At 52.4% G+C, this 24,548-nt stretch overlaps 1 protein-coding gene across 3 annotated transcripts in view; it reads left to right on the forward strand.

Moving 5' to 3' along the window:
- The first annotated feature begins 967 nt into the window (after positions 1 to 967).
- The window catches only part of SLC24A4 (solute carrier family 24 member 4), a 181,297-nt gene continuing 157,716 nt past the window's right edge, over positions 968 to 24,548 (forward strand). For all 3 annotated transcript variants that reach the window (XM_034642888.1, XM_019804449.2, XM_019804450.2), the window contains exons 1-2: positions 968 to 1,794; positions 3,869 to 3,979. In XM_034642888.1, the coding sequence (XP_034498779.1) occupies positions 1,665 to 1,794; positions 3,869 to 3,979 (241 nt within the window). In that variant the 5' untranslated portion in view covers positions 968 to 1,664. The remainder of the gene's footprint in view (positions 1,795 to 3,868; positions 3,980 to 24,548) is intronic.

The following is a 24,548-nucleotide window of genomic DNA, read 5'->3' on the forward strand; positions in this document are numbered from 1 at the left end:
AGGGTCCTGCTCCCCTTTGAGTTAGGGTTCCTTGAAAGCAGGGACTGGATCTTACACATTTTGTTTTGTTTTGTTCTCTGGCTGGCACTTGGCACAGGTCCCTGCCCTCGGTGGGTGTGTATTTATTTAATTAAACAGATCTGGCCTTGTTCCAAAAAGGATTTTAAGTGGACTTAACCCCTAGCAGGTCCGAACTAGGTGCGTGCTGAACCGGCCAGGGAGGGAAGTCCGTCCCAGCGTGTAGTCACAAACCCTCTGGGCTGAAGCCCTTTCTGGGCAGGGCCCCACCGCTTGCTTGCACCTGGATTCCACTCCAGATGCTCCTCTTTTGAAATTCTCCCTTCTGCCCATTTTTAAAGCAGTTTCCACTAGAGAGTTTATCAGAGCCAAAGGAGAAAAAAAACAACAAAACAAAACCAAAGAGCCCTGCGAATCAGCGAGGCTGCAAGAACATCAGAAGCTCAACTCTGGGCGGCGGGGCCGCGGAACTCTGGAGCGTTTTGCAGGTCGGCGTTGCGCCCCAGCCGCCGGCTCCCCCGCCCGCCCTGAGAGCCCTGCAGGAGCGGGTCCCGGCGGGCGCGGGCGCCTGTTGGCTTGGTGCAAGCCTGTTTGTTAGCTCTGTTCCAGCAATTAATCTTCTCTTGCATCTCCCGCCCCGAGTGGTAGGGGGAGGAAGGGGGGCTCGGGTCTCCTCGGGGGTCGTGGGGAGCCTGCATAGGAGCGGCCGCGCGACAGAAACCCTTGTTCCTAGAGTCCCTGCGTGGCCAGAACCCGTTCCTCTCTGCAGCGGCCTCGGAGGGTAGAGAACGGATTGTTTCGGCTCCACTGGGGAGGGAGGGGGGCGATTATATTGGTCAGTAGTTGAGCCTCACGGGGGGAAGGGAGGAGCGCACGGCTGAGCGCGCCCTCGGGGAGGAGTACACGTGCTGAGGAGGGGGGGTGAGAGGCGGGCGGGAGGGGAGGAGAAGGGAGGCGAGAGCTGCGAGCGGGAGGCGCCACGGCCTCGCAGACGCAGGCGCTGGCAGCCAGAGAGAAAGTTCCCGGGGAGAGCTCGCCCCCGGGAGGGCTGACGTCGAGGCCATTCGCCGAGAGGGTCGCGGGTCCCGTGGGGGCCAGCCTGCCTTCTCACCGCGCGCGCAGGGCCGCCCGCGTTTGGCTGGAGGCGAAGCAGGGGAGCGGTGCTGTTGGGCGGCCGCCGGCAAACTTGGAGGGGGAGAATGCTGCGAGTGGGAGCGGCGGCGCGGGGCGCGGGGGCGCACTGAGTGCTCCCCGCGGGCGCCCCCAGGCACTGGTGCCGGCGCTGCGGCCGAGCGAGCGCGCAGAGGCTGAGCGGGCAGGTAGCGGCTCCAGCGCCGGGACTGCGCCAGCCTTACGAGCCAGGGCCGCCAGCGCCACCGTGCCGGCGTCGCCTCCTCGCCCCGGAGCCATGGTGCGCGAAGCGCGTACCCCGCGCGCGGGACTCTGAGCTCCGGCTGCGCCGCGCGCCCCCACCGCCCTTCGCCAGGCTTCCCCGCCGACCTTGCCCGCGGGCCATGAAGCTTTGGCCGGGAGACTCTCGCCTCTGAGCTTCGCGTCGCCCGCTCCAGCGCCGCTCTGCCACAGATAGCACTCCGCCCGCCGAAGCTCCCCATCCTCTCCCAGGAACGGCACCCAGGCGCTCCAGGATGGCCCTCCGCGGGTCCCTCCGGCCGCGCAAAGTTCGCAGGAGGCGAGAGATGCTGCCGCAGCAAGTTGGCTTCGTGTGCGCGCTGCTGGCCCTGGTGTGCTGTGCGTCTGGCCTCTTTGGCAGCTTGGGTAGGTACCGGTGCGGGCCCGCCCCGGGAGTTGAGGGGCTTGGGCTGGGAAGCCGCCGGGTAGCTCCGAGATGTCTCCCCTTCCTTCCCCGTAAGGTTGGTCCCACGGGTTCATCCAGCCCCGTCCCCACCCCACTGGGCAGGTGGAGCACACCCAGGAGGGCTGACAGCGACGCTTTGAGCTGTGGCGCTCTTTTCCCTGAGCTGCGCGCGGCCTCTGGGGGCTCAGGACGCGGCTGCAGGTCTGTGTTACCAAGATGAAAGCCTGAACATCGGGCCCCTCCGTGCCAGAGTTCTGTCCCCAGAGTGCGTGGGGGCGGGGAACGGGCGGTGCAGAAGCGGGCGGCGTCCAGGTGTGAATTCTCTTAGCCTGGAGCGAACCAAACTGAGTGGCCCGCTTCCCAATTTTGCGGAGAAGAAACGGTTGTGCTCCGCGTTTCTCGAAAACCCAGATACCCAGGCTGGGAACTGAGTCTCAGCCCTCCCCTCGCCCCTGCCAAAGGAGTGCCCTGGGTGTCCTGACACGTCTTCTCCAAACCCTAAAAACGTCGGGGGCAGTCCCCTGGGGAGGTTGCTGCCATGTTTCCGCATCGCTTAACTCCTCTTAATCCCCAGGGTAGGAGAGCCCTGGTGTCTGGAACCACAATTCACACTCCTTCATCCAAGACTGAGGGCTTTGGGAGTCGCTTAGGATATGCAGATTTGTGGAGGAGAGAGAAAGAAACTTAGAAAAAAAAAATGGGGGTGGAGTGGGGGATGTGAGCCCATGCAGAATCTTCAGAAGACATTCACTTGGCTAACACTCCCAGTTTTAGTTGGACACTGGGGACCTTTTATTTCTTTACATTAAAGAAATACAGGTGATTTAGCAATCTGGACGTGGAGATAAAGCAGGGGGTGCCTTTCTGAGCAATTAGGGACAATCTAGACAGGTTTATAGTGATAGGTAAAATCAGGTGGAACTTGATNCGTGATGTGAGCCCATGTAGAATCTTCAGAAGACATTCACTTGGCTAACACTCCCAATTTTAGTTGGACACTGTGGACCTTTTATTTCTTTACATTAAAGAAATACAGGTGATTTAGCAATCTGGACGTGGAGATAAAGCAGGAGGTGCCTTTCTGAGCAATTAGGGACAATCTAGACAGGTTTATAGTGATAGGTAAAATCAGGTGGAACTTGATTAAACTCTTTTAAAAAACTGCTTTTCAAGCCCCCAACTTGTGATTTGAGGATAGAAGGTCAAAACCTGGCTCTTTCCGACAGAAACCCAGAAAGGTTATTTGAACATCTTAACCTGGTGCTTTACGGTTGGGCAAGCCAGTGTATTTTTTCCCCCTCAGTTACACACCAGAAATAACAAAATACTTAGAGGCTCCTCAGTGTCAGCATTATAGAAGAGGTGTCATTACCCAGCTGAAGCAGTGTGCACATCAGGAGAGATAAATGAATACTTTGAAGCTCTTAAAAGTGAGAATCGTTCGTATTTGCTGGATCAGGAATTAGGTTTAGAAGTTTAACTGTGTGTGGTCACTGGCACCGACACCACTGCTCTCCCTTGTTACTCTGTGGCCCTTGGACCAGAATTAGCACCACCTGGGAGCTTGTTAGTACAGAATCCTGGGGCCCAGCCCAGACCTACGGAAACAGACTCTGCATTTTGACAAGGTCCCCAGGTGGTTTCTGTGCACATTCATGGGTGAGAAGCTCTGGGCCAGACCCCATCAACCTTCTCCAACCTATTTGCTGACCTAATAGCCATTTGTAGTTCCCCTGGGGGCAGGGCCACCTGAGCATCTTTACAGGACAGTTACCTCTCTAAGCCCTTGGCCAAGGTCAGATCTCGTGCTGACGCATCCGGGACTAGAAACAATGCGCCGGATCTAGGAAACAGATTACTGTGTGTGAAGCAGGTGATACTGTGCTTCCAATCCTTGTATCACTCCCAACAGGTGGCTCTAAATAGTCACACAGGGCTGTTGCTGGTGCAGCCTGATAAATGCACGTAAGGTCATTGGAAGAATGCAGGTCCCATATTGACCTAATGGTGTTTGTGACTTATTTTCCAATATAGGGCATAAAACAGCTTCCGCTAGCAAACTTGTTCTGCCAGACACATGGAGAAACAGAAAGCTGATGGCACCCGTGAACGGGACTCAGCCAGCTAAGAATTGCACCGATCCTGGTAAGAAATCGATCTCCCCCTTGCCTTAAGGCATTTGGCCTGGAGCTGGTGCTTCTGTGGACATTACAGCCAGAGCTGAGAAAGGTGGTTTGACGAAATCGTGTGGGAAAGGGTAGCTGTAAGGCGTAGAGAGGTAACGTACAGACATTAATCAGTTGTGCTGCTAAGCAACTCAAGTACTTTCTTTACCCAGAGACGGAAAAGGTCACATTGGAGAGTTTAAAGATTTCATTTTTGTTCTCATGATGCTCCGTGTCTCCCCTGCTGTCTTGATTTTGCTCGCCTGTGTGTCTTTGTTTTCTTTCCCTCTTGCTCATGGTATCCATCTGATGGAACTCGAGGGGCAGCAAGTCCGGCTGCTCTGGCAGATGGCTGGCACTTTGGGATGACCCACTGACCAGGGTCGCAACACGCTGGGGCACCCGCAGGGGTAGGACGCTCTGGAGTGCCTGGGTCCTCTCTCTGCAGTGGGAGTTCCCAGGGTATTGCCAGCTCCCAGCTCGGGGGATGGATTCTGCTTGCTGTGGGAGGCGGTCTTACCGTTCCCCTTCAGAATTCTCTAGGGGGTCGGAGCCTGTAGGTACCCAGAGATGACCTCTTATCTGACCTGCCAGAGACAGGTTTTGCTTAAATGGGTGAAGAAGATTCTCGGAAGTGTGCCAGCAAGCAGTGAGGCAAATGGAAGCTGCCCAGGCCTTAGGGCAGTCCTGGGCCAGAGCTCTGGCTCCAACACCTGGGGTTCTTGTGGGAAGGGTCCAGTGGGCTGAAGCATTCAAAAGCCCTCCGAGAACTCTGAGGTCTTACTGTAGATGGGTACCACTTGGCTCTTCCACCGCGTTGCCCGGCATGTCACAGCATCTTTCTGGGTCTGCTTTTCCACCTGTGAAGTGGGCAGAATAGTACTACTGTTCTGGGGTTGTTGGGGGAAATCTGCTATGGTCCTGTGTGGGGCTGGGTGGGAGTGGGAATGGAAACCCAGGTTTCGATGGCATTCTTCACTTGTGCTCATAGGTAGATCTTCTCTGCATTCTACGGGTCAGGAGACCTGTAGGGGAAGACGTGAGTTGCTCAAGTCCTAAGTCTTGTAAGGGGTGAAGCATTGGGACCTCGGCCTGTGTGATTACAATGTTTGCTTGGTTCTATGGGCATAAGGAGGCCAGGGCTCTCCCTCAAAGCCTGACTACTACCCCATTAACCCCCCCTTCCCTGGGGATGCCTTCTAAGAAGGGCTTGTGGGGCATGGAGGGTAGGTGAGTCCAGGCTTGCAGAGAAACTGCAGGGATTCCCTTTGAACTTGGACCATCCATTTCTGAGCGATTCCTTGTGAGTGACTCTGCAGGCGGTGTGCCCATCCCATCATTTAACCTCCCTCGGGCATCTTTCATTCCCAGAAGTGGTGGAGGCATGGGCTGGACTGACAGGTGACCTGTGTAAGGCCAGAGGCTAACATTGGGGTCCGTGTCCTCCAGGGACCCGAGACGTGAGGGTTAGCACCATCCGTGGGGGCCAGGGACATTTTGCTATTGTGGGTAGAGAATCTAGGTAGTGCCTCTTCGGTTTCTGGCTCTCTGGTGCCCTCGCCTTGGACAGGCTCTGCCCTCCTTCTGTAACTTCTGTCACCTGTAGTCTGGCCACATTGGCTTAGACAGGGCCCTGTTTCTTGGGATAGAGTCTCGTGTGCTTCCTGGTTGTCCCGTCTCTTCAGTGTACTTTCTCATCAAAAATCACCCTACTGACTGTGGAGCAGTCAGTCCCATTTGGCAGGAAGACCTGGCCTTGTCCCCCTTACGGAGAAGGAAACGGAGGGAAACAGGCCCTATCTTTAGCAATAGTGAACACTTGGGTTATGCTTTTTTTTTTTTTTTGTATTTTTCTTAAAGATTTTTCATTAGAGCATGCAAGACAGCATAAGCAGGGGGAAGGGCAGTGGGAGAAGGAGAAGCAGACTCCCCGCCAAGCAGGGAGCCAGACCAGGGGTTTGATCTCAGGATGCTGAGATCATGACCTGAGCCGAAGGCAGACCCTGAGCCACCCAGGTGACCCAGGGTTATACTTTTTTTTTTTTTTTTAAGATTTTATTCATTTATTTGAAAGAGAGAGAGTGAGAACAAGCAAGGGAAGGGTCAGAGGGACAGGGAGAAACAGACTCCCCTGCCCAGGAAGCCCAACGTGGGGCTCGATCCCAGGACCGCAGGATCATGACCTGAGCTCAAGGCAGCTGCCCAACCAACTGAGCCAACCAGGTGCCCCCCCAGGGTTCTGCTTTTGTTGATTGTTTCTGGGATAGGGCCCTGCCTATAGAAAGGACTCCATAAAGTTTGATCGAATGATGGAATGAAAGTACGTTTTGAATATGAAGCACTTTTATCCTTTCAGTGTTGTTGGTTTTGTTTTTTTTTTTTAAGATTTTATTTGACAGAGACACAGCCAGCGAGAGAGGGAACACAGGGGGAGTGGGAGAGGAAGAAGGCAGGCTCATAGCAGAGGAGCCTGATGTGGGGCTCGATCCCATAACGCCGGGATCACGCCCTGAGCAGAAGGCAGACGCTTAATAACGACTGCGCCCCCTATCCTTTCAGTGTTTTTGCAAGGATGAGGAACAGGGGGGCTCAGAAGTTTAGTGACTCCCCAAGACCTCTTGGTGGGCAGGCACATTCCTGGTTCACCTGGGTCCAGATCCCATGGCTTCCCCCCTCCATCGCACCTGCCCTAGCTTTCTTTCCCATGCAGGTGGGGCTGAGACCTGACTTCCCTTCCAGCCACCTGGTGCCTGGGCCCCCTTACCAGTTCACAAGCACGTACACAGCACGCACTCGCTGTTGGCCTCTTGTCCTGTGGTGGGCACGTGGGGGGTGGTGGGGGGGCGCGGTATAAGCAAGCATATGAGGCAGCCCTTGTCATCAAGTAGCTTACAATTGTGGAGAAGACCGGCTCCTGACACAGGGAAAGCTCGATGATGATGAAGAGGGACAGCAGAGGTCCTGTAGTCAGCAGCCCCCCGAAGGTCACTTTCAGGGGCTCAGAGGAGGATGTGACCAGGTCTGATGCGGTTTGTGGAGTCTTTGAGGCAGGCCTTGAAGGCAAAGACAGAAAACTTCCCCAGACTGGGTTTAGCGAAAGAGGGAGCACATGAGACCAAAGTTTAAATGTCATGACTCAGTTTCCCTCTGTCTCTGGACTCTGGAGTCCTGTAGTGTGGGAAGGTGGTTAGCACGGCTCCAGGCTTCTGGCCTCCCAGGCCTCAGAATGTGGGCGAGTGGGCCAGTGGCTGGGGGGCTTCTGCAGGAGTTCTGGAGTCCTGTTGGCTTGGGGCGCATGGCCCCCTCAGCTACTTGCCGGGGGTGGGGGGAGGGCTGGGTGTGGGCTGGCTTAGACCTGCGTCTCAGGCTCTGCTCCTGGAGGGCGCAGCACTCGGTTCTTTCTCGCCGTTCGCTTACAGAGTCCCGTCCTAGGGCTGCTGCTTCAGTAAAGGTGGACCCGAGCTTCCTCATGCTTAGTTTTGGAGTGTGAGGGACGGTGACATCCACTGGCTGCCCTCCTCCCTACATGGGGAAGGGAGCTGCCCGTGAAGAACCATGCGGGGGGGTTCTTGCACCCTCTGAGGCTTCTGCTCTGCACCTGTTTCTCCAGCTCGAGGGCCCCCGGTCCTGGACTACTCCGTGAGCTCTTCTAGGGATGGGGGAAGATGGAGCTTGAAGAATTCCTGCTGTGTCAGCATCCCGAACTAAAGTGTTCCCCGTGTCCCCTGCCACAGTAGGCTTTCAACAAAAGTCCGTTCACGTTTTTGTGAGAACCTCTAGGGTGGGGACCGTGTCTTATTTTCGGTAGCCTGAATGCTCCTCCTCACCTGTGAGAGGACTAGCTTCTCGTGGGAAAGGCTGCAGGGCACCCTGGAGACTCGGTGTGGGAAATGGGCTCTTTGCTGCACCCGGGGTCACTTCCCCAGGTCCTGCTGGTGTCCCCGTCCCGTGAGCCGTGTTGCAGCTTAAGCGCCTCCCCCGTCACGTTATCCTATATTTTTAGGACCTGTATCATCGTCTAAAAGGAGCTTACCTGTCATCTGTTTCCTTCGAGGGCTCCCTCGCTCACTGCGCTCTGCCCAGAAGAGTGATCCCTAACCCTGTCCACATCTTTCACTCAGGGAAGAGCTTTCGAAACGCCCAGGCGCTGGCCCTGGAGTGGCTGCTGTCACTGGTCTGGGATGGGGCCCGGGAATCCGTACTTTTAAAGAGCTCCCAGATGAGTCCAAGATGAAGCCAGGGTTGCTGCTCGCTGGGCCAGAGTCCTGCTGTCCGGGGGGTTGGCATCACCTGGCCGCTTGCTGGGAATGCAGAGTGTCAGGCCCGCCCTGGGCCCCCTGCATGGGAATCTGCATCCTAACGAGATCCCAGGGCGACACGCACGCACACCACAAGCAGAGAAACACTGGGCAAGGACGCTGCCCGACCCTTCGTAGGAGTCCAGTAAGTGTTTGGATGTCGAATGAACGCCAAGACTTTGTGTAACAGAGATTGTCCTGAAAACCAGTTTGGTTTTGTTTTTGAATGTAGAGAAATTATATATATCTATATCTGTATCTATATATAAGTCTTCATTTTTGACTACTGAGGTCTGTGGGAAAGTCATTAATTTATCTTCCCCCCGAGATCTGTGCCTCTAGGACTTAGATTTTTATTTCATGGTCTGCAAAGAGCAAGCATTACAGGAGAGAAGTGGGTCCCTCCACGTAAAATGCATGAACGAGTGAGAGGCTGCGACTTTGAGTCTTCGGGGATCTGTGTAAGCTCAGGCTGCCGTAACAAAATAGCGGAGACGGGGTGCCTTAAATGACAGACCCATGTTTCTCACAGTTCTGGAGGCTGGGTGGGGGGGCTGGTCCAGGGGTGGTTCCTGGTTTGCAGATGGCCCCCCCACCTCACCGTGGGCTTACTGGGTAGAGAGAGAATCCGAGCTCTGGTCTCTCTTCCCCTTCTCATGAGGGCACAAATCCCATCATGGGGAGACCCCACCCTCATGACCCCCTTCAAACCTAATTATCTCCCAGAGGCCTCACCTCCAGGTCCCACCACCTTAGGAGAAGAGAGCTTCCACTCAGGAATTTGGAGGAGACACAAACCTTCGGGAACCAAAGAGTTTCTGCACATCTCTGGCGGTGGCATCTGGGGGTAAGAAGGCAGCTGTGGGAGGAACCGGGGATTCTGCTGGTGAGAAACCCCTGGAGGCTCTGAAAAATCCAGATGCCTGGGCCTACCTCCGAGCTGTGAAATCAGAACTGGTGGCGAGCACATTCCGGGCTGACTTTTGGGGCTTCGGGGAACCATGTTGTTCCCCCCACCCCAAGATCTTCCAAGATGGGCTCATGATCGACACATCCCAAGGGGCCTTCTCTGATCATTTAAGCCAAAGTAGCCTTCCGGTCGTCGGTTCTCTTGTTCTAGCTCTTTGCAGACACAGATGTGCATTGTGACATTGCTGGTTTGCCTCCCGACTAGAATATAAAAGGTGAGCATTGCTCTTTAAACCCAGCGTCTGCTTCAGTTTTTCCTTCTGGGATAGGAAAGGGGGTGATAATTGCATCCACCTCAGAGAGTTCTTAGAAATAAATGACTTGATACCCATGAAGCACTTACACACACATGCTCAGACGTGAGCTTCTGCTTTCATTATTTTTTTTCTTATCTGCTTACCTCAGGCATGATATAAGGCCTAGGAATCGTAGGTCCTGGAAGACTATTTGTTACTTGAATTTTACGAGGACAAGTTAAAAAGTAAACATCTTGCCAAACACTGGGTTTTGGTTTTTGTTTTTTTTCTCCTGGAAACAAACTTTTTGTTTTGTTTTTTAATATTTTTAGGATTTGGGACGTTGGAGGATGGCCCACCTTGCAGAACACGCCTCTAAATCGAAAAACCGTTTTTTGTTTGTTTTTTTTTTCTCTTGACAATGAGGTGTTACTTTACAGGTTGGCTGTGAAGCTGGGATGGGTATGTCTCCCCCCTTCTCCCGCTGCCTTTTTCCCCTCACATTTGAGGCTGAATCAATGGTCTGTCCTCCACGATGCCACACCTCGTCATTTGGGTTCCCAACATCCTATGCCCATATTCAAAAAAAGAGGGAAGTTTTGTCCCCTACCACCCCCGCATCGATGTTGGAGGGATTTGCTTCATCATGTTTGGTTTTCTGCTTTTCACATAGCCTTTTGAAATGCCCGCTGGCTGTGTGTCTGCCTTTGCTCAGACTGCCATAACGGGATTCCATAGACCGGGCAGCTTAAACAGCAAAATGTCTTTTCTCACGGTTCTGGAGGCTGGGCGGCTAAGGTCAGGGTGCCCGCCTGATCAGGTTCCGAAGAGAACTCTTACCGGCTTGTGGACTGCCCTCGTTTTGCTGTGTCCTCCGTGGCCAGGAGGGAGAGCTAGTGAGAGATGGCTCTCTGGGACCCCTTCCTGTAAGGGCCCTGATCCCATCGGATCAGAGCCCTGCCCTCATGACCTGGTCTAGCCCAGATCCCCTCCCAAAGGCTCCATCTTCAAATGTCACAACTTCAGGGCTTAGAGCTTCAGCGTAGGCATTTAGAGAGGACACAGACTTTCGGTGTCCATAGAAGGACGGCTAGGAAGAGAGGGCTGCTGGGGTGAGGGGTGCTTGAGAGTGATCTGTGGACAGAGGTGGTTCCTAGGCTTTCAGGAGAGCAGAGGAGGGGATGTGGGTGCTGGATGGAGGATCTTCTGTGGTCAAGCTGGCTCTGATCTACCCTTACCTTTCGTTCTGTACCAGGGCTGATGCACGGCCACAGTGGGAGGAGGGGGGAGGTGGGCAGTGGGGCGGGCCCACGCACAGGAGTTGGCCTGGAGGCTGGGTGGGAGGAGATGAGTTCACTGAGCAGGTGGGCGCCACGGTGGGTCTCTGTAGGTGTCCCTATGTGGGACGCAGAGGTGCAGAAAGCATGAGAAAGCAGGGGTAGGAGGCACGGACCTAGAGCTGCAAAAAGTACATCAGGATGTGGGTGTAGGGGTGCGGCGCTCCCGGGGACATGGTGCAGCGTCTGCGTTCTGAACGGGAGTCTGTTCGAATGCTGCTTCAGCAGGTTTGGGAGATGAGTGGTACATCCGAAGTTTTAAAGTCATTATGTAAAAGCAAACCCCGACTCGGAGAAGCAAGAATTGAACTCACTACTTTGGGCAGCGAGCTCGCAGTCTAGTTACAGTCTGGGAGGGCGGGAAGGGAGAGGAGTTCCAGCCCGAGGAGGGCGTTTTCTGGGTGGGGCAACCTCCAGAGAGCCAGGTGGCTTCTTGGGGAAAGTGTCACCAGCCACCTTGGGACGGGATAGGCTCGCATGAGACACCAGCCTGATCACAAATGGAGGCCAAGGAAGATGGCAGCCCGTCATCTGTGATCACTTTTCGTTTTCTGGGAGCTTGGGGGTAGGGATGCTTTACAGGGGATCGAGTGGCTCAGGGACCAAAGATCTGGGTTCTAGTATTGGCTTTATCTCCAGCAGCCAGAAAGGCTCCTGTCCCAGCAAGCATCAGCTCTTTCTTGGAGAAGACAGTTCGATGTGGTGAAGGCAGGTGCGTGGGTGTGAGTCCCAGCTCACCCTGCTGGCTGGCTGTGTGACCTTGGGCCCGTTACATAAGCTCTCTAACCTGCACGTTTTCTCTTTTGTAAATTGAGGATAGCAGCAGTTCCTACCTGCCTCACCGGGCTGCTGCAGGACTGGGACCACATGTGTGGAGGTAGTAAGTATTCAAGGCGTACCGAGCACATGGAAACTGCTGTTGTCATCGTCATGACCGTCATCGTGGCTACCACCAGCATGCCCGTACTGGGTGCCGTGCTAAGTGCTTTCCCTGCATTAACTTACTTGCTCCTCCTAACAACTGTTTAGGTGTGTGCTGTTAGTATCTTTATTTTGTATATGAGGACAGGAGACCCAGAGAGATTAAGTAACCGGCCCAAGGTCACCTGGCCAGCAAGAAGCAAGGCCGTGTGTGTGTGTGTGTGTGTGTGTGTGTGTGTGTGTGTGTGTTTAATTAACAGACTACATTTTGGCGCAGTTTTAGGTTTACGGAAAAATTGAGTGGAAAATAGAATTCCTATATGAATCCCTCCCCCCACCCCCAGCTTCCCTTGTCTTGCATTAATGTGGTACATTTGTTGCAATTGATGAGCCAATATTGTTATTAACTAACGTCCATAGCTTACATCAGAATTCACTCTGTGTTGTACTTTTGATGAGTTTTGATAAATGTACAATGACCTGTCTCCACCCTTACAGTATCCGGCAGGATAGTTTCACTGCCCTCAATACTCCCCGTGGCGCCTTTTAATTTGGATGGCCTGAACTATGAGCTTGTGGAAGTCTCCATAATTATCAAGGATGGGTGGAAAGAGACCATTTGGAGATGAGGCCTCCTATTGTAACTTCTAGTCTCTGTCTGGCTATCCTACCGTTTGGGTACCCCTCTGAGAAATGGGAATGCCTGTTCATTGCATTGACAAACACCTGGCTGGGCCCTGCTTCTTGGTATGTTTCTAATACTGATTTGTTTGCAATCAAAGCTTTCCCCTCCCTACTTTAATTGAGAGGTAATTGACATACATCACTGTGTAAGTTTAAGGCTTCAGCATGATGGTTTGATTTGCATATGTTGTGACATGATTACCATAGTACATTCAGCTAACATCCGTCTTCTACAGATAAAAAAAAAAAGGAAAGAATTTTTCTCCTTAGGATGAGAAGGCCTAGGATTGTCTCTCTTCCCAGCCTTCCCGTATATCATGCTGCAGAGTGTGCTGAGGTCTTCACGTTGTACGCTCCATCCCTAGGACTTAATTCTCGTGTAACTGGAAGTTTGTACCTTTCGACCACCTTCCTCTGATATCCGCTGTCCCTGCCTCCACTTCTGGTAAACACAAGTCTGGTCTCTTTTTCTGTGAGTTGGGTGCTCTCCTCCCCCCACATGTGAGATCATACAATATTTGACTACTCAGCTTATTTCATTTAGCACAATGCCTTCAAGGTCCATCCCACTATCACAAATGGTGGGATTTCTTCCTTTTTTGTGGCTGAATAATATTGTTGGATATATTCCATATATGCCTGTATATGCAACTTCTTTATCCATCCAGCCATGGATGGACACTTAGGTTGTTTCCATGTCTAGGCTCTTGGGAATAGTGCTGCTATGACCATGGGGGTGCAGATATCTTTTCGAGTTAGTGTTTTCATTTCCTTTGGCTATATTCCCAGAAGTGGGATTGCTGGATCCTATGGCAGTACTATTTTTAATTTTTTGAGGAACCCCCATACTGTTTTCCACAGTGGCTGTACCAGCTTGCATTCTCCCAACAGTGTCTGGCGTTCCCTCTCTCCACATCCTCGAGGATACTTGTTACTGCTTGTCTTTTGGGTAGTAGCCATTCTAACAGGTGTGAGATGGTCTCTTACTGTGGTTTTAATTTGCATTTCCCCAGTGACTAGTGACGTTGAGCATCTTGTCATGTACTTGTTGGCCTTTCATTTATCCTTTTTGTAGAAGTATCTATTCAGGTCCTTTCCCATTTTTTCATTGGATTTTTTTTTTTTTTACATTGAGTTGTCTGAGTTCTTTATGTCTTTTGATTAGTAACCCCTTATTTTTTTTTTAAGATTTTATTTATTTATGTGACAGAGACAGCCAGCAAGAGAGGGAACACAAGCAGGGGGAGTGGGAGAGGAAGAAGCAGGCTCCCAGCAGAGGAGCCTGATGTGGGGCTCAATCCCAGAACGACAGGATCACACCCTGAGCCAAATGCAGACACTTAACATCTGCGCCACCCAGGCGCCCCAGTAACCCCTTACTTTCTATCTAGTTTGCAAATATCTTTTTTTTTTTTTCATTCTGTAGGTTGTCTTTTCACTGGTTGATAGTGTCTTGTGTGGTGCAGAAGCTGTTTAGTTTGATGTAGTCCTTCTCGTTGATGTTGGCTTTTGTTGCTTGCACTTAGCGGTTGTATCCAAAAAATCATTGCCAAGACCCATGTCTAGGAGCTTTACTCCTGTGGTTTCTGGGAACTTCATGGTTTCAGGTCTTACCTTTTAAGTTTTTAATCCATTTTGAGTTAATTTTTCTGAGCGGTGTAAGATTCAGGTCCAGTTTTATCTGTTTACACATGAGTATCCATCATTCCAGCACTTACCGAAGTGCTTTTTTTATTGAAGACACTCTTTTCCCCCATCAAGTATTCTCTTTTTTTTCCCCCTTAAATATTTTATTTGTTTATTAGAGCGCTGAGAGAGAGAGCAGGGGCAGGGGGAGAGGGAGAAGCAGGCTCCCCGCCGAGCAGGAAGCCCAACATGGGGTTCAATCCCAGGACCCTGAGATTATGACCTGAGCTGAAGGCAGACGCTTAAATGACTGAGCCACCCAGGTGCCCCCCACCATTGAGTATTCTTGGCTCCCTTGTCAAAGACTAGTTGACTGTATATGTGTGGTTTACTTCCACAACTCTCAATTCTGTTCCACTGGTTTATTTGTCTGTTTCTAGGCAGTACCATACTGTTTTGATGACTATAGCTTTATAGTTTAGCTTGAAATCAGAAAGTGTGATGCTTCCTGCTTTATTCTTCTTTCTCAGGATTTCTTTGGCTATTAAAAGTTTTTTTTTCTTCCCCCTTATCCAAACTATTGGGGCCATCTGCTAGCAATCTCTCCTCCCTGCTGGGCCATCTGCTACCCCCTGACTTCCAGATTCTCCGCTCTTGACGCCATGCGGGCGTCCCGCAATCCTGAGCGCGCCCACTCGGCTTCCTCTTGAACTCTGAGAAACGTTCCTCCTTGAGTTAAAAATGGAAATCATTAAGCATTGCCATGTGTTGCCTTGGGTGGAAGAGAGAGAGTCCTTCAACTCAACAGAAAAGGTTTAAAAACTTTTTTTTTAATTAAACATTGTCCATTATTGAAGAGGACATTGGAGCATAGCATTTTACTAAAAAATACGAGAATGTACTGGAACAATTTCCAAAAGTTTCTCCTGAAAGGACAGTGGATGTCCCCCTTGGGAAAGGGACAGAAGTCACTGCGTGGCTGAGAAGTGACGGTGCTCCCTGCTCGGTGGGTCGTTCTACCCGGACGGGGCCACACAGCCAGTCCTTTGGTGGGCCTGCAGTGCCCTTTGCTCATTGAGCGCCATGCAGGGCTCCAGCCCTGGGTCTCCTAGTAATCGCCTGAGGAATCCAATGCAGCATGCATTTCTGAGTGTCTCCACACACTACACCCTGCAGGGTTCTGAAGCTGGGAGGGACCCGGGGCTCTGTTGTCAGGGAGTGTGCGCAGAACTGGCGGGGGGGGGGGTNGGCTGGGGTCTCAGATAACACAGAGCCACCTGTGGCAGTTACCTCGGGGGAGAAAGGGGGGAAAGAATGCCCTGGTTCAGGGGAAGGTGCCCTCCCTGGAGATGACCTCTGATCCCAGCCTCGAAGGGGAGGAGGTTGCGGTGGAGGACGTTCCAAGAAGGCACGGTGTGTTTGAAAATGCTGCCTGGGAGATCGCCGCATCATGTCTGTACCTGGAGCCGTGCTTGCTACCAACCGCTGCGTCTTGCTCACTGGCTCTCCGAGGGGAGAGAGCGAGCAAACACCTCCTAAGATTACCATGCAGAATAGTACGTAATTAGGCTTTGGGGATTTAGCAGGAGTCAGTGCTCAGCCAGGGCTAGGGCTGAATCAGATTACTTTTTTTTTTTTTTTTAAGCAGAAGGAGGGGGGCTGGGAAATGTACTGGGGCCCCGGGTGAGGTTGGCAAACTGGTTTGCAGTGGCCCCGCTAAGCCGCAGGTAGGGCAGTCCCCCAGTTCCCGGGTCGTGCCGGGCTCCGCGATGGCTCAGGAAAGACCACAGTCGTACTAATGGAGATGTTTGCCAGCCTTTCCCCACTAGCCTGTGAGCTGCTGGAGGGCAGGGCTGTGTCCCTGGCATCGTTGGCTCTGGGGCTGAGGCCGGAGTCTGGTATAAATTGAGCTTGCAGCAAATGGTGTCTAGCTGGACAGACCCCCTCAATCTACCTGTCAGGGAGCTGTGCCCCACAAAAGTGGCCACTGTCTCCCTGACTGTCCCTTCCAGTGTGATACCGTGGGACAGATCAGAACATGCGGCGGGAGGGATTAAGGGTTAAGAACGTGGCCTCTGGAGCCAGACTGCCTGGTTTCCAGTCCTGTGTGTCCTTCCTAGTTAGGCGACCTTGAAGCAGTTACTTGCCTTTGTGTTCTAACCTCAGGGAAGGGGCAGGCTTCGTTTTGTTCACTAAAGTAGCCCAAGCTGTAGAAAGGTGCCTGGTGTGTGTGTGTGGGTGTGCATGTGCACGTGTGCGCGTGCATGCGTGTGTGTGAGGCTGTGCAGTACCACTAACTGTGGTTAATCTAAGTAAACTGCTCACTAGAGCGCCTGGCACAGAGCAAGTGCTATGCAAATTTTTGCTGCTGAAATTATCTCTGAAAAATAACTTGCATTGAACTATAACTTTATAGGATAAATTTTTAGAATGGATCTCTGATGAAGGATTGAGGGTGAAATTTGTAAATGCAGTACTTGCTTTATTTCTTTTTTTTTTCTTTTTTTGATTAAAGAGTTTATTTATCAGAGACAGCACAAGCAGGGGGAGCAGCAGGCAGAGGGAGAAGCAGGCTCCCCGCTGAGCAAGAAGCCCAATGCGGGGCTTGATCCCAGGATCATGGGATCACCATCTGAGCCAAAGGCAGACGCTTAACCGACTGAGCCACCCAGGCATCCCAGCACTTGCTTTATTTCAAGTTCAGATTAAAAATGAACATCTGGACTTACATTTGCTTCTTGTTAATTCTTAGAGGACAAGAAGCTGTTGACTTTTGCATGGCTAATGTTGAGACTGCCCAGCCTGTGCAGGCCGCAGGGGGCCTCCCCACGTATTCTAAATCTGGTCCCCCTGTTGGTGATGGGGGATATGATGCATGAGGCATTTGGAGACCAGTTTGTGTTCTGGCCCTGATAGAACCTGTGCGTGTTTTGCGTAAGCCACTTTGCTACAGGAGCCTTCGTGTCCTGCCTGTGAGATGGGCAGAAGGATGACGCTCTTGATTCTGTAAGCTTCTCAGGATTCCGTGCACAGTGCTGCGTGAGTGTCATTACGACCGTTCGCACAACTGTGGTGGGTGCTTGACCCCTTGAGAATGTTCCTTCCTTGTGGAATGGAGAAAATCAGTTATTTGGGATTTTTCAGAATGGATCCATGAAACCACAAATAGGATTTGGTGAAAGGATTGTGTTTGTCTCGGGTGAGGCAAAGGGCGTGCTGATGGAGGGTCTGGCCGGAGTGGGAACATGGAGATCATTTTGATCACCCCCACACATGGCAGCTCAGAGGATGCCACCATCGCTTTCTCTCATTCCACGCTAGAAATGTCTCCTTGGAATCCATGATACATGCCAACTTCAGGGACCAGCTTTTTAGCTGGGCCGATCTCACACCAGGTGGACCAGCTCTTTACCTAAGGCCTGTTAAAATAATCACATGTTTGAAAAAATTAAGTAGACCTCCTGAGGGCAGCTTGGAGCTAAGGTAGGAAGCCATCCCTTGGCTTTAATATCTGGTGGCTCAGTGAGTGCTGACCGAGCATCCGTGTCTGCTGGGCCCGTGGGGAAATTAAATCCGACCTAGAAGTGGACCCAGCCTCCAGGGATCTTCCATTCTCACTGAGAGGATCAAAATTGGGAAAGGTAACCTGTGATACGGGGGAGTGGGGTATATTAAGTGCTGGAATCCCTGTGCTAAGAACAGAGGAGGCACGGTAAGTCCTGAAATGTCAAGATCAAGAAGGGCACCACATGAAAGGGGTCACTGATGATGGGCAAGTCGGCTTTTGAAGGATAATTATGGCGTTGACACGTGGGTAGCACTGGTCTCCATGCCTTATGTGCACCCCCTTTGCTGGCACCTATAGACCTAGGAGGGTAGGTACCTGTTTTACAAAAGATGTGAGTAGTAGGGATTTGAACTCGGGCAGCCTGTCCCCAGAGCCTGTGCTCTTTGGGGGAGGAAGATGAAGGGTCCCCTGACTGCGGGACAAGTAGGAGCCGGGTAAGCTTGGGGCACAAGGCGTGTGGGCAGCCATGGGAGGCCAGTTGTCCTGTAGTGAGCACGTGTCGGACCTCGAGCCTTAACCACCCGAAGGCCCTCCCCATGCTCCCTTCTGAGCAGCTCTGTGTTGTAGGAAGAGGCCTCTGCTGGCAACATGGCGGGGGGGGAGCTTCAGCTGAGCTATAGGTGAGAGCTGTTGGCATTATGCTTGATAAGTTTTTAAGGACTCCCCCCCCAGAAAAAAGTGAAGACCAAGAGAACAATTGGAAGTATTGCTCCAATATTTAGGCAAGATGTAGGCAAAAGTAATAGTCTTGTGGGGGAGGTCGAGGAATAGATTGGGAGCCCGAGTCTACAGATCTCAGCAGATGTTGGATTTGCGAGCTGGAAAGGGGGAGTTACCTCTGCTCACGGATCCAGATGGATGGTCCCCGGTACAGGGGTGCAGATGGGGGGATGGGAAGCACTCCTTCTTTAGATTCAGACCCCTCTCTTAGGGCCCCTCGCCCAAGAAGAGCCTTGTACCAGGCACAGTGACTGGTTTGTGTCCTGTATTTCATTATTCCTAAGTACACCTCTGACTCCTGGGACATCTGTGGGTGGGGCACTGGTGGGATGTTGGCCCTGGGGAGAGAGCTCCTGTCCTCGGTGAGCCCCTGGGTTAGGAGGAGAAAGTGGACTTGTAATCGCCACGTGTGACCTGGAGTGACCTCCCGGAATGCCCAGCATGGCTGGAAGGTGTCACGACGCGTGCGGCCTTTGAGCCGTGCTTTGACGCAAGTGGGTATTTGCTAGACAGATGGGAGTGTGAGAAGTTCCTGGCGGTGGATACGGTGATCGCAGAAATAGGGTGGTAGGAGAGAACCTGGCCGGCGCGGGGATGAGGGTGGCATTTTTAGTTGGCCTTAGGTTTGGGTCCTTGAGGGGACATGGGGGGCCCTGTGGCGGCATCGTGCCAAGCCCGAGGTGCACCGCTCCGGGGTCTGGACCGCCCTCTGGCTCAGGTAGGGTTTGAGGAGTAGGAAAGCTGAGCCTTCCCTCCCTAGTAACTGCTCACCCTTCTTTTCACCCAGGCGCCAGGACTCTGGGCACCTGCTGGGCAGGGCGCTGAAGGGCTGCCGCGGTGCACTTAATGCCCTCAGGGAGCAGGGCTGAGAGGAGCGCGGGCCACTACCATTCTCATGGGCCTTCTGCACATTACCTGGAGTGTTGCGACACCCAGTTCATTACACTCTTCACGTCAGCGTGGCTCATCCCAGTAGGACTTCACAGGGCCTTTTACTGTAAGCAGCATGTTGGCATTTAAACAGAACCACAGGGAAGAGTCTATAAAACGCAGAGTATAGTCCATACCTATGCAGGGGAAGGCTCTGGGGTCCTCTCTTGGGGACAACTGCTACTCAGAGACCCATCCTGGTTTCCTTTTCTCTCTCTCCACCCTCTCTGATGAGCGGGAAGGGGGGAGCGGCAGGCTCGAGCTGAAAGAGGATTCCCGTCACCACATGGGCACCTGGCTGAGGGGCAGTGGCCCAGCCTCCCTGTGCAGTGTGTCCTGGTGGCCCTTGTGCCTCACCTTATATGGAGATGAACACCAGACCCCCGGGGACCACACGTGCTGTGCTCCCGGTGCGGAGGGAGCCTTCCTGTGGTGGCTGATGAGGGCGTGGACGGGCGCTGGGTCCTGCAGGGCAGGAAGGGTGGATGAGAGCCAGAAGTAGTCCCAGCCGGGCCTGCAGCCCGGTCTGCTGCCTGCAGAAACCCGGTACCGGAAAGAGGTGGAAATGCCCCCAGAGGCCCCAGGAGTGTTGATAAAGGCGATTAATGGAGTAGATAGAATGATTTACAAGTGAAGATTAGGGAAGCTAAGTGGCTCTGGGCAATTAGCTAAGCCTCCACGAAGGAGCACTGTGGGAAGGGGCCCCGGGATGGTTTTGCAGTGATTTACCGGGTGGCAAGAGGCTGCACCTAGGGAATCCGCAGACCCGGGGCGGGGGCAGGGGGGGATGAAAGGGCAGCTCGCCTCCTCTAAGTGCCTCTCAAAGGAAATCTTGGCTCCTCCGATAGCCTCCCCAGGAAAAAGGGGGGAAATCCCATGCCCTGGGGTATTTAGATTGGGCAGTGGGCTGGAGAGAGAGAGAGACCCCCACACTCAGTGGCCTGGCTGTACTCTTGCGTCTTTTCTCTCTCATTTCTGGGTAATTCTGTGGGCCGCAGAGATGGCAAGCCCTTGAAAGAATTGCTTTGAGATCATTTAAACCATGCTTGTTTTTCCTGAGCTGGCAAAAATCCCACTGTAGTGTGGTGTGACTAAGTGACTTGTGGGCTTTGGGTGACCCAAACGCATTAGCAGGACGAAAGGAAAGGGGCAGGGGGTGCAGACCACGTGCCCCGGGAGGGTGGTGTTGCTGCTTCCGCAGACAACCCCCCCCCCGACACCCCCCCCCCCCCCCCCCCCCCCCCCCCCCCCCGCTCCAAGCTCATAATGAATGCTTAGAATCACACAATCCAGTCGGAAGGGACCCGAGAGGAAGGGGAAGGCAGCAGGTTTTAAGCTCCAGCTTCTGCGTTTTTCATGTGCCCAAGAGCACCTGGGGGCCTTGTTAGCATGCTGATGCAAGGAGGAGGTCTGATGTGTGGCCTGAGGCTGTGCATTTCTGACAAGCTTCAGGGTGGTGTCAGTGCTGCTTCTCTGGAGACCCCACTCAGAGCAGTGAGAGCCTGGAGTCCGCCCCACTGGCCGGGCTTCGGGTCCCAGCCCTGCCAGTGTGGCCTTGGGCAGGTTTCTTGGCCTCTCTGAGCCTCTGCTTTCCCCATCAGCGAAATGGGGGTCTGGATATTTACCTGGCAGGAGTCTTGGCAGAAATAAGAGAGCGTGCCTGTCGGCTGCTTTGCTTGGTGCTGTGACGGCTGCACGGCCAGAGCCCGGTGATGTAAGGCTCGTACTCAGAGCTCGATCTGGCATTCCCCATGCTGCTTCGAGGGAACCTGGTCCGCAGCTGGTCTGCCCCCTCTCTCCATCTCCTGCTCAAGAAAGCTTCCATGATCAGAGAAGTCCGGGGAAGACTTGTAAAATCTGCCTTTTGTGAGTACGAACTGGGTCACAGTAACATGTTCAAGGTTCTGAAATATTCTTTAGTAAAGAGCCCTTTACGTGTACAAGCGTTCTATTGTGATAAAATGTACAGAACTTAAAAGTTACAATTTTAACCATTTAAAAGTTAAATGCCACTGTAGTTGGGTGGCACTACGTACATTCACGTTGTTATGCAACCATCACCACCATCCGTCTCTAGAACTTTACCTTCCCAAACTGAAACTCCATACCCATTAAACAATGACATCTATTTTCTCCTCTCCCTAGCCCCTGGCAGCCACTCTCCTTTCTGTCTCTGATTCCCACTACCCCAGGTACCTCATTGTAAACGCAGTCACGTGGCATCTGTTCTGTTGTGACTGGCTTATTTCACTTAGGGTAATGTCCTCACGGATCACCTCTGTTGTCGCACGCGCCAGAATTTCATTCCTCTTTAAGGCTGAGTAATATTTCATTGCTGTATAAGCCATATTTTGTTTATCCATTCATCAGTGGACACTTGATTGTTTCTGCCTTTTTACTATAGTAAATAGTGTTGCTACAGACATGGATGTACGAGTATCTGAGCTTTAAACTCTTTAAACCCAGTATTTCCCAAATATTTGGGGTGGGTGGNGGATCCCCACCCTAGTATGTTACAGGATCCCCAACCTTGTATGTTATAAGGATCCCCACCCTTGTATGTTATAGGATCCCCACCCTTGTATGTTACAGGATCCCCCACCCTTGTATGTTACAGGATCCCCCCACCCTTGTATGTTACAGGATCCCCACCCTAGTATATTACAGGATCCCCACCCTAGTATGTTACAGGATCCCCACCCTAGTATGTTACAGGATCCCCAACCTTGTATGTTATAGGATCCCCACCCTTGTATGTTATAGGATCCCCACCCTTGTATGTTACAGGATCCCCCACCCTTGTATGTTGTAGTATAAGGGGAACTCTCAGGTCTGTAGCTGAGGGTTTCAATCCTGGCTGTGCTTTAGACTCACTTAGGGGGCTTAAAATTTTTTTTACCCATGCCTGGGCTCTACCCTGGATGGATTAAATCAGAATCCGTAAGGCTGGGACTTGGGTGGGGGTATTCTCAAAGTTCCAAGGTGATGTTAAGGAGCTACGGGAGTAGGGAGCCATGCAGAGCTTCACTCCCAGCTGCAATGCAGTGTCGGGTCGAGAACAGCCCTGGCAAGCCCCGTGACCTTGCCTGCTGCGGCCTGCCAGGAGTCTTCCTCACCCAGATCAGGTTTCTACACTGGAGGTCCTGCCACGGGCCTGCAGGGCACAGGGTGGTGAGAACGGTGTGCCCAGGAGCAAGGGCGTGACTTTGTGGTTAGCAGCCCTCGGCCTCAGGCTTCCGTAAATCCAGCCTTTGTTGACAAGTGTCTGTTGTCCGCCTCTGCTCGGGAGGTGACAAAGGTCCCATCCTCCAGGAACAAACCCGATCAGGAGGCAGGCCCACATGTGCATGAAATGACCCACGACGCCGCTGAGTGCCCAAACGTGGACTTGCCTGACCACGGTATGCAGAGCTAAAGGCAGATCAGTTGGGCCATTTCTGATTTTGAGGTTTTATGTACAGAGGGTGTTAAGAGCACCACAATCAAATATTTCTCATCCAGGGAGATCACACGGTTGATTCTCCTTGTCACTTGGAGATTGAGAGAGGGAGTTTCTGGCCTTCAGGTTATCAGGCAGATGGCCTCGCGTGTAAATGCTGCCCCTCCCTGAGCCCGGGATTTGTCTCTGCAGGACTTCACCTCAGGGGCTCCTGTTCAGTGGCCTGCTGTCCCTGTTTAATTTCCAGGGCTTGGCAGTCGTGATTGCCCAATCTCCCTTTGGTCTGATGTGTAGTAATGTGGAGGAAAGACTTAAAGACATTTACATTATTATTATTTTTTAAGATTTTATTTATTTGACAGAGACAGCCAGCGAGAGAGGGAACACAAGCAGGGGGAGTGGGAGAGGAAGAAGCAGGCTCATAGCAGAGGAGCCTGATGTGGGGCTCCATCCCAGAACGCTGCGATCACGCCCTGAGCCGAAGGCAGACGCTTAATGACTGCGCCACCCAGGCGCCCCTACATTATTGTTTTTTAAGCGTATTATGGGCCTGGGAAAACAAGACGCAAGTCCATTTTTACTCCAGGTTCAGTCTTCAGTCTGGCTTGCTCTTCTCCTTCCAGGAACGTAAGATGCGGCACTTTGCTTGATAGCGTTTCTTGTGGCTCATGTCTTCATTCACCTCTCTTTCTGTTCTAGAATCGTATCTTAGGAGTCGTCTTTGGATGCAGTCCCATGTCTTAAATTGTACCCGGCCGTCTTTTTCCGGGGGTAGTTGGCAGACAAGGTAAAAAGCAGTTTGCAGATGTATCAGAAATTCACTGTCACTCCATTTCATCGAGTCATCATTATTCAGAGTTAATAATCCTTGAGGCCAGATCTCCCCCTTCCCCCGTGCTGCCCCCTGGCCTCTCAGGCTGATGGGGTTCTCCACTCCTACCTGTGCTCCCTCTGGGCTTGAAGTCTGTTCTGGCTCTCTGCTCACTCATTTATGCACCCATTTGTTCATTTATCCAAGAAATTCAAGAACCTCTGATGTGGGAAGCGCTTTGGCAAGTGTAGACGAATCAAACAAGGCTCACCCTAATACAGGGTGGGAGGGGAGGAGGCAACACGAATCCAAATATCAGCGGGTTGTCATGAGGAAAGGAACTCTTTCTGCCAAAAAAAAAAAAAAAAAACCCACAAAAAACCCACAAAACCCCAAAACCCAAAAACTCTCTAAAGCCAAATGGGAATCCAGCTCTCCGTAAACTCATTCACTGAGGATACAGAGCTTACATGCCTCCTTTATGCAGAACAGTCCGGTTCAGAAGACTGACTCCGCTTCCAAAGATACTAAATTATCATCCAACAGGAAAGGTGAATTGCGAAGAACTGAAATGCTCTCTGGGGCTCGAGGGAGATTGCCATCTCCACGCATTCAGGGGCTCAGGGCCCAGAGAAGCAACAGGCGCCTCCTTCTGGATCTTCACGGAGGGTTGGCCTTGAGGGTATTGCCAGCCTTTGACCCTGTAGATGGAGGGACCACGTGGACTGAGGCCTCTAGTAGTGCTTTCTGTAATGGCTTGTGTGACTCTATTTACCTACCTGAAGAGGTGGGGATGTGATTTGCATGATAGCGTGTTCAGTCCATTGATATTGGACATGGACACCTGACTTACTTTGGCCAAGGGCACGTGCGCAGATGTGGCTTAGACCATGTCTGAGTGGGAGCGTTAAAGCCATGTGTGTTTTTTCCACCTCTTGTTCTTTTCCCCTCCTTTTCCATGAGGATGGAGTGTCCCAGATGGGGCTCCTCCTTCTGCTTGGGTTCTAGAA

Source organism: Ailuropoda melanoleuca, chromosome 14, assembly GCF_002007445.2.
Source record: "Ailuropoda melanoleuca isolate Jingjing chromosome 14, ASM200744v2, whole genome shotgun sequence".
NCBI lineage: Eukaryota > Metazoa > Chordata > Mammalia > Carnivora > Ursidae > Ailuropoda > Ailuropoda melanoleuca.